Source organism: Sciurus carolinensis, chromosome 16 (assembly GCF_902686445.1).
Source record: "Sciurus carolinensis chromosome 16, mSciCar1.2, whole genome shotgun sequence".
In the NCBI taxonomy this organism is placed as follows: Eukaryota; Metazoa; Chordata; class Mammalia; order Rodentia; family Sciuridae; genus Sciurus; species Sciurus carolinensis.
Window position 1 is genome coordinate 41,213,485 of NC_062228.1, and position 12,528 is coordinate 41,226,012.

The 12,528-nt window shown below is 47.1% G+C and overlaps 1 protein-coding gene across 1 annotated transcript in view; it reads right to left on the reverse strand.

Moving 5' to 3' along the window:
* Rhpn2 (rhophilin Rho GTPase binding protein 2) overlaps positions 1 to 11,195 on the reverse strand; it is a 62,915-nt gene extending 51,720 nt beyond the window's left edge. The window contains 1 exon segment of the mRNA XM_047530086.1: positions 11,073 to 11,195. Within this exon segment, the coding sequence (XP_047386042.1) occupies positions 11,073 to 11,141 (69 nt within the window). The 5' untranslated portion in view covers positions 11,142 to 11,195.
* Between the last annotated feature and the right edge of the window lie 1,333 nt (positions 11,196 to 12,528).

Genomic DNA, 12,528 nt, shown 5'->3' on the forward strand with positions numbered 1-12,528 from the left:
TCAGGTTTTTGTTTGTTTTGTACTAAGGATTGAATCAAGTAGTGCTTTTACCACAAAGCTACACCCCCAGCCCTTTTTATTTTTTATTTTGAGACAATGTCTCAGTAAGTTGCTGAGGCTGGCCTCAAACTTGCCATCCTCCTGCCTCAGCCTCCAAATCACTGGGATTACTGGTCTATGCCACCATGTCCAATTATGACACAGTTTCATATGGAAGTATTTTTTTTTTTTTCTTGGCTATATACCTAAGAATGGGATTACTGGGTTACATGGTTGATTCTATGGGACTATCTGCCCATTTTTCAAAGTCACTATGCTAATTTACATTTCCATTAGGGTTCCAACTTATCCATATATCCGCAATACGTGTAAGGGTCTTTGTATTGTGTGTATGTGTGTGTGCACACACGTGCATAGTGCCTTGTGTATGCTAGGCAACTGCTCTAACACTTGGCTACACCCCAGACTTATCTTTTTTATTATAACTATCCTAGTGTATGCTACTGCACACGCTTGTGGTTTGGGTCTGCCATTTCCCTGATAGTCAGTGATGATGAGCCTCTCTTCATGAGCTTGGGCTGGGGCATAGCTCAATGATAAAGCACTGAGTTAGCACGCTTGAGTACCTGAGCTTGATTCTCCTCACCAAGAAATAAAATAAAACATCGCTCTGCTCATTTCAGTTCTACAGCTGGGATCCTGGATCCTGACTAATCCTGCACAGGTAAGAGTTCTTGCCTCACATCCATCTCCTTGGTCACTGGTCAGATAAGCAGTAAAAGTCTTTTCATAGGCTAACTGGCCATAGTAGATGTTCTCTGGAGAAATATCAATACATAGTTTGCCCATTTCTGAGCTGGGCTATCTGTCTTTTTATTTGTTGAGTTTAAAAGTATTAGTTTTAGCTGGGCATGGTGGTACATGCCTGTAATCCCAGAAACACAGGAGGCTTAGGCAGGAGGATTGCAAGTTCAAAGTCAGTCTCAGCAACTTGGCAAGATCCCTTCTCAAAATAAAATATTAAAAGGGCTAGGGATATGGTTTAGCAGTAAAGTTTCCCAGTATGGCAAAAAACAAAAACAAAACAAACAAAAATCCCATTCTTCCAATTTGCAGGCGTACTATTAGTGATATACGGTATACATTTTTTTTTAATAAAGTAAAGATCACTTAGATTCCTTCTTTTTTCAGTGAATTTTCTACTTGTGTTCTCTGTGTATATTTTCCTGGGTATTTGGATTACATTGTTTCATCCTATTAAGTTTAAGATCAGAAACAAAGTTTCATTTAAACCTAATGAAGTTCTCCCCATCCCACACAGGTAGAAGCCCAGGGATCTGAGTTAGGACCACATTCTTTGTTGAAGCTTATCTGTAAGGCCGCACTGTGGCTACTCCCTGGGTGTGGCCTGGCACGCAGTACTCCACAACGAGATTGCCCTTTCTCTCCAACTGCGTCACTGCAGTCTCAGTTCTGCACACACCTAGCCTCCCCAACCTTACTCAGTCAGAGCCACGCCCACAGCCTGAACCCCGGGCAGGAAGAAAAGAGGCCGGTTACCAAGGTTACTATAACCAACTTTGTCAGAAGTCCCCATTATCAGTGGCCTTTTAGATTAGTGGGTCGGAAATGAGTTACATTTCACTTGCCATGAAGATTTCTCCTTCTCACTTCCCAGCAGGTCACCATTATTTGTCCCCCACACAGTCCCCCACCTAGTTCTCCCTAACTTACAAGAACATTTCCTCCCGAGTTCAATTTGCACAGATATTCAGAATCCGATTTGGAACGAATCTTAAAGTTAGTACCTTTTAAACCATTAAACAATCCCTGATTTACGCTTAAAACCAGAAAGCTAATTGTCTTTTTTCAGCTATAAGACAAAAAATGTGTTTAATATTAAGCTAATTTAACATTACAGGGTTAAAATAATTGTTGGTCTCTTTCCACTTCTGAAAATTACCATGAAGGGCTGGTTCAGGCTGATTCAGAATTACATGGTTCACCAGTACTGCATTTTATTTTACAAAGAAGCTTTAATAACTAATTCCTTTATGTACATTCCCAGAGCTCAGATAAGCAGCCACCACAGCATACGGATAAGAACTTTTTCCTGCTCCTATACTTTACCCAACTTCTGGAATCACTACGCCCTAACCAGCCCACAGATGCAGGGTCAAGTTTCTAGATAAGGCACAGGAATGTTTAGGATTAGATCTGACTGAGTAATTGGACCCAAAACTACATTACTTCTTACTGACAGGCAGGAATGCTGGGCCCTGCTAGGAACCACAGAAACACCCACCAGGCTACTTGGAAATTTTCCTGAAAGGTAAATCTGGGCAAGACATCCAGAAACCCCACCCCCTGGTATCATCAGAATGATATCATCAGAATGAATGATCACTAGCTCCTTCTAGGGGGTTCTTTTCCTAGGGAGCCCCCACAGTGATTACCCACACTGATATTACCTAGTAACAAGGCCCTAGCCCTGCAAACACAGCTTCTGGGCCCACCCCTGCCACTCAGTGGCATCCTCTCATTCATGATGGGAACGTAGAGCAGCTCCCAAACTGGAATACGGGCTTGCACCAGGTACCAGGGGCACCAACTGAGTCGTCCTGGCCTTGAGGGTCACTGTTGACAAACTCCTACAACATAGTGAGACTTTATCCTACACACAGTGTATTAGGTTCCCTCGCCAGGATTAGGTTCAAGTGTTTCCATCCATCTTGAAATGTGAAAGGATGGCTGCACAGCAACCCCCAAGAAAAGCAAGCACTGAGTGTCAGTATCATCGCTAGCTGTGTGGGCATCTCCCAAGGGTCAGATACCTATGTGGACCCTGGGACAGCATCTCAGCTCCCACAGGTTTGAGGCAAGGTGAGCTAACAGAGACTCTGGAGTAAGTAAAGGCTGGAGTGGGTCTGCAGCCCATATACTTCCTGCCACTTTGAGATGACCTATGAGGCAGGCACAGGGGTAGGAATGTGTGGGGAGGATGGGGCAGTTCGCCTGCCAACCCCCAGGTTTCCCTCCATGTGCCCCCTGGCTCAGGGCTGCCCAGCCTTACCCCACATCCTTTGAGGAACAGTGCAACCCATGCCCCTCTCCCACTTTGGAGCCCATGATGGTCAGGGGTGGTAAATACCTGTTCTCTTAACCTGCTTTCCAAAAGGAAGAACATTTGACTCATGCCTGGCCAGTTGGAAAGGCATGTCGCTTACTCTGAGACTGGTTCAGGGATAAGCACATGAGATGTGACAACCAGACTCAAACACAGCTCATTAAGAAGTTGCTCTCACTGGGCACAGTGGCACCTGGCTATGATTCCAGTGACTCAGGAGGCTGAGGCTGGAAGATGACAAGTTCTAGGCCAGCCCTGACTACTTACCAAGATCCTGTCTCAAAACAACAAATGAAAAGGGTTGGGGATGTAGCTCATTGGTAGAGCACACCTGGGTTCAATCCCCAGTACTGAATTAAAAAAAAAAAAAGAGGCCCTCATTGGCCTTAAACTTAGAAAGATAGAAGACTAGGCAGGGGTAGCCATATTTCTGCCAGTAAGGGAGTATCTCCCCAGAAAGGGAACCACCCCAGACCTGAGAAGCAGCCTGAGTGAAGCATTTGAGCCCTTGATCAAGTCAGGCCTGAAGTCATTCCTCTGGATTTCTCAGTTTACAGGAACCGATTCATTCCCTTCCTTACTAAAGCTGTTCCTTTTTTTTTTTTTTTTTTTTTTTTTTTTAATTATTGAGGTTTAATTTACATATAATAAAAAAATACTCAGATTTTTAAGCATATGGTTTCTTAAGTATGGATAAATGTGCATACTTGCAGAGTTACCACTCCTATCAAAATATAGAACACTTTCAACCCCTTAGGTGGCCCACACCCTGAATCCATCACCATACATTTCTGTCTGTTCTAGAACTTTGTGAACAAAATTGGATAGTATGCATTCTTTTGTGTCTGGCTTATTTCACTCAAAATCATGTTTTGAGATTCACCAAGGTGGTTTCATTCAGTGATCTGTTCCTTTTTTAGAGCTGAGTCAAATTTCAGGGATGTGTTTACCTGCCTTAGCCACTTTGGGTTGGAAATTCCAGCACCTACAACTAAAAAACTTCTAAGTAGAATACATTTACTGAGACTGAAAACTTTTTGTGTCATGTCCTTAAGAGTATCATCAGATTATCCACCTGTAAACAAGTATTTAATAGTAATACCTAAGCAAAAACTGGAGCCTTGCTTAAATTGGAAGAAACAAGAGATTCCGGTAGACACTGACACTGGCCAGGCCGCCTAGAAGACAGGGTGCAGTCTTTCCTACCCCCCTGGGGCCCACTCTATGCAGGGCCTAGCGCCAGCCTTCTTTCCACCCTGGGGCACCAGTGAGGACCCTTCTTACAGTCAAAGACAAAGTCCACATGTATATGTGTTTCCAGCAAATTCAAGGCAAAATACAAGCTTGAGATGTAAAGATCAGGAGTAAAACTGAGCATGTGGGGACAGGGCAGGGCTGGGGTAGCTCTGGGCCCAAGACCTCACATAGGCCACAGAGGAGGGCAGGTGCTTTTAGTTGTTTCTCCAGCAAGGATACTTTCTCTGCCTTTCTCATTTCTTCCTGGTTATGCAATTCCTTACTCAACCACCAAACTCTGGAAAACAGAATTGTTTGTTTATGAAGTGGTCAGAGCTGTCAACCAGAGAGCACAAAAATAGCATGTGATACCCTGCAATACACACATACATCTAATTTAACTTTTCACCACACTGGAGAATCAGGGCAGGCTGGACGTGGAGAATCTGTCTTTTCCACGTCCAAGAAAGAAAAAAAAAAAAAAAAAAAAAAACACATGAATTTTGCACTTGTAAATAGCCCTCCTGCCCTTCCGGGATCTCAGCCAGGTTTGGGCTGGTGGTGGAGGGGAAGGCCCAGCTGCCTCCCTCCAGCATCCCAATCCATTCTTATGGGAGTGAGGGGTAGGCATGACATGAATAACTAGAGATTCCCTGCAGTGAGTTTTAGAAATCTGTAAAAATGCCTACTGTGTGCCAGTCACTGTAATTTTTCAACATATTAAATAACAAAGTTTTTACTGTGCCTCCAATTACACCTGAAATCACCAAAATCTCCACGGATGAAATGTTTTTTCCAGACCTAACCAATGGCCTGCTAATTCGAATCACCTGTTAATCACAGTTAATATCCTGGTCTAGAAGGTGTCTGGAGTGGTATTTGTATGTGACCTTGAACTTGTATATTTCTGTGATTACTTTTTTATCAATTTGTTACTTTTTAATGCAAACAATATTGGAGAAAAATAAATGACATTTGAGATTGTTTTGATCCCCTGCCCTTTTCTCTTCTTTTAAGTAAATCGAAACGTGCAAATTTTTCCAAAGGTTTAAGGCCATAATGAACTCTTTGGGTCTCACTGGAAAGGCCAAAGGGACTCACATCATTCACCATGGTCTCTCTCTCTCCCTGATGCTCCAGGAAAACCCCAGCTCCCACCTAACACCCCCTGCTGCCCTCTGCCAGATACCCAGTCCTCTGCCTGAGCTGCACCTGCGGTTCCACTGTGCTCTGTGGCCACCTCCAAAGTAGCCTTTGTGTCAGGAGACTCTAGTGCCTGAGCCAAAGGAGGAAGTGTTGATCAGGATAAAGTCAATGCCCAATAGCATCAGGTGGTGTGTTGGCAACTGTCCAGATAGCCCCAGGAAACAAGGGACATTTACAGTGTTATAGCTCATCACATTGACTCTCCTCTGAGTCACCCTGAGAATTTCTATTTCTGCCAGGGGACTCCTCTTGGCCAGGATCCCACAGCATGAGAAGTGTTAGGCCTCTAGGCTGTTGGTGTGTGCCAGGATAGCTAGAACCCTTAGCAAAGCTGTGGGCAGCCTGGATCCAGCCTGGCCTTTCAGACTTGGCTTAGCCCATGGAGGATTATCAAGGGTTAGGATCACCAACTCCCAAACCCCTTCCATTTACTCCCTCTCCATCTAGGAAAGGATTAAGGCTCCAAACAGCTGTTGGAGGGACAATACCAATACTCAATAAAGCTGGAGTTGCTGATCCCCCAAGAACTATCCTGTGCTTGGTGGACTCCTACCATCAGTAGTAGGCTTCCCTGCGCACAAGCTGTGTTCATAAATGACACACACAACTGTCTAACATGAAATCAGATTCTCCTCCCTGCTAAGATAAACCAGGAGGAGATTCTGAGTTAAAAAAAAAAAAAAAAAAAGAATTCTCCTTCCTTCTCTGCTGGAGCCTCCAGGAAGCCCAGAGTAAACAGGGGCCATAAACCAGGACACAATGAACCCTGAGGCCCTGTCCAGCCAGCCAGTTTCTGTGAACAAGAAACAACTTCTTCTACAGCTCTTGAATAAAAACAATGGAGTTAAATTCATTTCAGGGCATTTGTGTTCCCTAAGGATGAAGAGGCAGAGATAACAAGTGACAATGCTGGACTTTGTACTGACTCTCTCCTTCCACATGGTGCTAAAACCTTTCATTTAGGACCTTTCAGCAGTCCTGGGGAAAGTCTTTCTCTATTCCCCCCCCCCCCCCAGCTGGTGTTCTTGTGGCTGAGAATAAGTTTTCATGGGGGCGGAGGGGTATGGGACTACAACCCCAAGGGGCAAAGGAACCCTAGAAAAGGGATAGGAATCTGCTATCAGGATGCAGCTCCTGGAAATTTAACATTACTGTGCATTTATCTACTCGTCAGAGAACACATTCTTCCCAGACTCTCAGTAGAAAAAGCATAAAAACCCTGGGGAGGAAAAAGCTGGTAGTCCTTTTAAGAATTTATAGTAATCTTACAGAATTATACCTCTATTTAAGTATAATAATTGAGTATGAAAAAATACAGTGAGAAGTCAGAGAAAGACATGATTGACGTGACAGACCAAAAATCTTTTATTTTTTTTAATTTAGAGACCTCCCAAGTTGTCAGCCTAGACCAAGATGGCAGGGTTTGTAATAAAGGTGTCCATGCCTGACCTGGGGCTTACTTTTTATCCTCTAGCTCTGTCCAGTCAACTCCTACATGACCCCAAGAAGACCCTAATTTAAGAGAGTATATCCTCTTCCCCACCAGTTATTATCTTACACATTTAGGGACCAGGGTCATCTGGTGCAAGGGGCTTTTGAGCACTTAGGTTTCATTTTATGTGTGAATCACACAAAGCAGAGCTGCAGCTCTCTCTGCCTCCTTTTCCAGCCTGGCTGAAGCAACAGCAATGACAGTAAGGTCCAGGGGTTGGCTGGGGTTGGCTCAGCTATAGAATGCTCGTCTAGCATGCTGAGGCCCTGGGTTTGATCCCCAGCACTGAAAAAAAATTAAAAACTAAAAATAAAGTCAGGGTCCAATGTGTCCCAGAACCTGGTGAGGATCAGATATAAAGCTTTTTGAATGAATGGAGCAGAAGGACATTTTAAAGAAGAAAGGAAGGGGAGGCAGGTTGAAAGAGAAGTTTGATTTTACTAGAAATGAATTTGATCCTGTGTGCAAAATCCCAAGTCCAAAGACAGCGTGGGGGAATTGTATGAAGTCCTGACCGCTATCCCTGACTAGCTCAGCCACCCAACCCACTCTGCAGCTGCTTCCAATTCTTACCTCCCCTGCTTGTGCTTTTCTCCCTGAATCGCAGACTGTCTCCCCACCTAACTTCTTCTTCTTTAGCTTTAAAAGATTTTAGACTTCCTCATTCTAAAACAAGCCTGCAGGGCTTGGGTGTAGCTCAGTGGCAGAGTGTTGCTTAGCATGTGAAGCCCTGGGTTCCATCCCCAGCTCCACAAAAATAATAAATAAATAAATAAATACAGTCAGGCTTAGTGTACATGCCCCATAATCCCAGCTATTCGGGAGGCTTAGGCAGGATGGCAGATTGGAGGCCAGCCTGCACAACTTGTGGAGACCCTGTCTCAAAATAAAATAAAAAGGGCTGGGAATGCAGCTTAATGGTAGAGTGTTTACCTAGCATGTATGAGGCCCTGGGTTCAGTCCCCAGTACAACAACAATAATAAAATAAAACAAGCCTGCCTTCTCTCCTCTCTGTCCCCATCTCCCTCCAGCAACTCTCTTCTCTGCCCTTCCCCCACTCACACGATACACTAACTTTTGTCCCCAGCCCTCCTACTACTCATTTTCTCACAACTCCCTGAGAGACTAATCAAAAATTCTCCAGTGCTCCTCTGGCTTGTCAACCTCACCTGCCCAGCTAACAAGACTTGCCTCTCAGCTTCCTTAACCTCCTGGCTTGCCTCTCATCTCTCCACCTATCCCTTATGTAGGGGTATTGTTCCCTTCTGCCCCAGGTCCCTTCATTCAATATCCCAACTGCCTCCCACACTGGTGCCTTCCAAAGCTGCAACTCCAGCCAGAAGTGAGTGGCTACCAGATCCCTGGTGCACTGGAACCCACTTGGATATCCCAAAGGTGGCCTCAAATTCACCTGCTCCGCATACTTTGGAGTCCTGCCAGCAGTGCCTTCCCCACCATATACAATCCCATCTAAATGATGATGTCTTTGCCCATCATTCCAACCTCCTCACTGGGATCCCTGCCTTTGGTATGGACCCCTTGTCTGAGTTGGGGCACAAGCTATTAGGAAGGAGAGGTGGTTGAGGTTATGAAAACCCAGCACTTCAAACTGACTGAAGCCATCAGCAGGCTGTATCAGAGTAGGAAAGGCAAAAATGATTGGGATTACAGGGGGCTCAATGTCCCCAATTCTGCCCTGCCTGTCTCTACCACTGCTTCTCAGTCACCACGACCCACTAACCACTCAGCTGTTTAAAGGGTCTTTCTCTGATGCAAATCTCACATGTCTGGGACTGCTTTAAATACTTCGATGGATTACCAAAGTTTCCTGGTTCCTGGGATATGTGAGCCTGAACTGCCTCATTCCCACTTGCACTTTCACATCAGGGGGTCCCTGACAGGCATTCACAATTCCATGCCTTTGCTCAGGTCGACCCTCTACCTGATGCTCTTCCTTTCCTTCACCTGTGCAACATCCACCTTTCCTCCAGTGAGCATTTGTCTTAAGTCAAACTTTCTCAGGTCACAGATCAGGAAAGGGTCAATGTCAGCACCTTTTCTTTTCCTCATACAAAGAACACCCTTTGGGCTGGTATGACTTAACTCAGACACAGCACAATGATCATTACAAGGTCTCGTGTTCAAAGCAGATGCTCCTCATGGTAAAGCAGTGATTCATCTTATTTTGCATTCATCTACAAGCAAAGAAACTGCATCTGAAAAACACCCAACCTTGAATCCCTTTCCTTTTCCTGTGCATGTCTGTCCTCCCCTGGAACTCACAGTCCTGAATGGCACCCCCAGAAAACCTGTTCTGGAAGGCCTGAGACCATCACCCTCAAAGGTGTGCTCCATCCTTCCTGACATTTCTCCCCAGATACTGCCATAGGTCCACAAAGTCACTGTTCAGAAGACAGACAATCCAGAGAAGAACTAAAGTTGCAGAAAGGCAGCAACTTTCTGGAGGCTACAAAGCAATTTTGTGGGGGTGGCAGTCAGGCCCTGGAGCACTAGGACCAACATCTAGGGATTCCCAGGCCAAGCCTCCTTCTGCAATTCTATGGCCTGTGATCCTCTGTCCCAAAGGCCACACATAATTAGAAGTTATAATCCTGTAATTCCATGATGACATCTTTTAACTTAAATATACTGCAAAACAATTTTTTAAATGCTAAAGCAACTTAACAAAAAAGACTTTTTCCCACTCTGTCCCCACCTGTTTCCAGATTCCCCCTCCTGTCCTGTTGTCACTGCTCCTCACTAATGAGCAAAAAATCCAAAGCTGTCAATATGCGGTAGATGAAGGAAGATGACACAACTACTGGTGAACTGAATGGCTAGGTTTTGAACAATTAACAATCGATTGTTCTGGAGGAAACAGTTTCACTTCCCTATTTGTAATTATGGTCGTATCTGTCATAAAAATAACAACGACAATCTCTCAATCCACCCAGTGATCCCTGGTCAAGCGCCAAAGGCTATTTTTAGACTCACCCAGGACCTGCAAGGAGAAAGGTGTGAAAGGTGTCCCTGTGACTCCCCGCTTCAAAGCATCTTTGTGGACCAGGCCCTGTCACCTTTGGGAATTTCCAGCGTCCCTGTTGGCACGGACTGGGGTAGGTTTTTTGGTTTTGTTTGGCATTGGGGATTGAACGCACGGGTGCTCTATCAATGAGCTACAATTCCCCAGTTCTTATTTTGAGACGGGGTCTTGCTAAATTGCTAAGGCTGACCTCAGAATTTGCAAATCCTCCTGCCTCAGCCTCCAGAGTCGCTGGGATTACAGGCTTGCACCACCACTCCCAGCCTGGGGTTGCTTTTGATGTACTGAGCTATAAACTCCAGGGGAGCAGGCAGTGTTGAATGCGAGGAGCGCCTGAACTAGTCAAGCGGCCAGAGCCCTCACTCGCCGACCGTGTTTCTCAGGCAACCAAATAAATCCGCTTTAGCATAAAGCGAGAAGAGGCAAGACGGTCGTGCTTAGGCCCTTCTGGGCGAACCCGGACAAATAAGAATACAGCAGCCGAGGTCTCCTTCCCCCAGCCACTCCCCTCTACGTACTAAGAAGTCGAAGAGGCACTGAAGCATTTGGGAGGAAAGAAGAGAACGCCAACACGCCAGGGATGGTCTTTCCCTCTCCTACTCGCGACCCCGCCTAGCGCTCTGGTGGAAGTTGGGCTCGGGTCGCAAAGCGCCTAGAGGCCGAGGGCGCCAGCGCAGCTAGTCACAGGTCCTTTCTCCGGATACGCGGAAGCACCCCTCAGACCCCGGACTCGGCTTACACCTGCTCAGGAGCAGCACCCTGGCCCGCCCTCCGCAGCCGGCTGCCACCTGTTCTGGGCGTCCGGTGCTCAGCGGCCCGTTTTCTGCCTCCCTCCCTTAGGTCCAGTCCGCACCAGACCAGCGCGCCTCCCCGCCCCGGCCTCGCTCGACGGACCCCGGTCACTCCACAGCCTGGGAATAGGAAGTCTGGGACCCCTCAGACTCGCCGCCCACCCGAAGCTGCCCACCTTCCGAAAGTAGTCATCGCCCTCCTTCTCCAGCGGCTTGGGGGCCGCAGGCAGCAGCGCGTGGGTCATGCTGGCAGCGCGGGCGCAGAGGGTGGACTGAGGCGCAGCGACCGCCGCGAGACCCAGAGGGCGCAGGCCCCGCCCCGCCCCGCCCAGGAGCCCGCCCCGCGACCGCCCCTCCAGCCCCTCCGGAGGCCAAGTCCTGGAGCCCTAGAGAACCGCCCCGCTCCTCCGAGACCACACCCTCATCCCCGCCCTGTCCCGGGAGTCTGGGGGGTGCAAACCTCTATCCTTTTCAAGTGCGAGACCGCGCCAGTGGCTAGCACCTGGCAACACCAAATCCTGGGGCCCCTGGCGCGCCTCCCTCAGGGCTCTGAGTCTAGAGGGCATCGTTGTTAGCTCAACTCTGTGAGCCCCGCGGTGGCTCAGGGGACAGTGCAGGGGGGTCTCAGCTGCAGCTGGGGATTCACCCCTTGCTCTGGAGCCCTGGGAGTAAATGCGGAGGGCTAGTGGTCTCTACCCCCAGGAACGCGGACTCCAGGGAAACAGTGATCAGACCCGACGCCACATATGCACCTCTGGGCTCTGGGTCCTGAGGTCAGGCAAAGCTTTCAGCCGAGGGGGACCTTGGAGCAGAGTCGGAGACTCTGCGCCACCGAGCGCCTTAGCTGGCTGACTTGAGTTTATGGCGCTGCGACCAACCTCCAGACCCTTGAAGCTGGGACTAAGTGGATAGCTGGGGGCGTTGAGCGACGGAGTCACCTACCGAAGGAACCTCGAGAAGAGTTTTGTGCCCAAGAGACTTGGCAGATGTCCTTGAGAAGGTTTCTTAAACATCATTCCAAACCTCAGTTTTCTCAGTTGTAAAATGGAGGATGATTATTCTTTCTCGGACTGGTCGAGGATATTACGCGTTAAAGCATAGAAATGTGCTTAACTTAGAAGAAAAAAGGAGGACCCCTTCTTTGGGTTTGGGGTTCGCACTTGTTCCCCGCACCACCACAAGATAGAGGGATTCCGGGGGCGAATGCCTGGCAAAACAGGGAAGACCGAGCCCGAAGCCCCCAACCCACGGGGCCAGGCCCCTTCCCACCCGAGTCCTGTGATTACTACCTCCCCCTCCTCCAACCAAGGACACTTCCGCTGCTATCCCAGAAAATGCCCCAGGTAAAACACAATCTATTTTTAAAACAAGTCAAGCGTTTCCGTATTTTTTTTTTTTTTTAACGCATTAGGGGTTGTTTGAGAGTTTTAAAAGAAACAGTGGCAACAACCAAGTAAATGTTAAAAATAAATGATTAAAATTTGAAAATCCTGCTGGTCACTGCTGGGCCTGTGCAATTTAACAAAGCGTTTTCCAGAAAGGGCTAATTAATTCTAAGAACATGCAGAATCCTATCCGGTTCAGCGCTGGGACAGGTGTTTGGGAAACTGATTTTAAAAATAAAAAAATAAA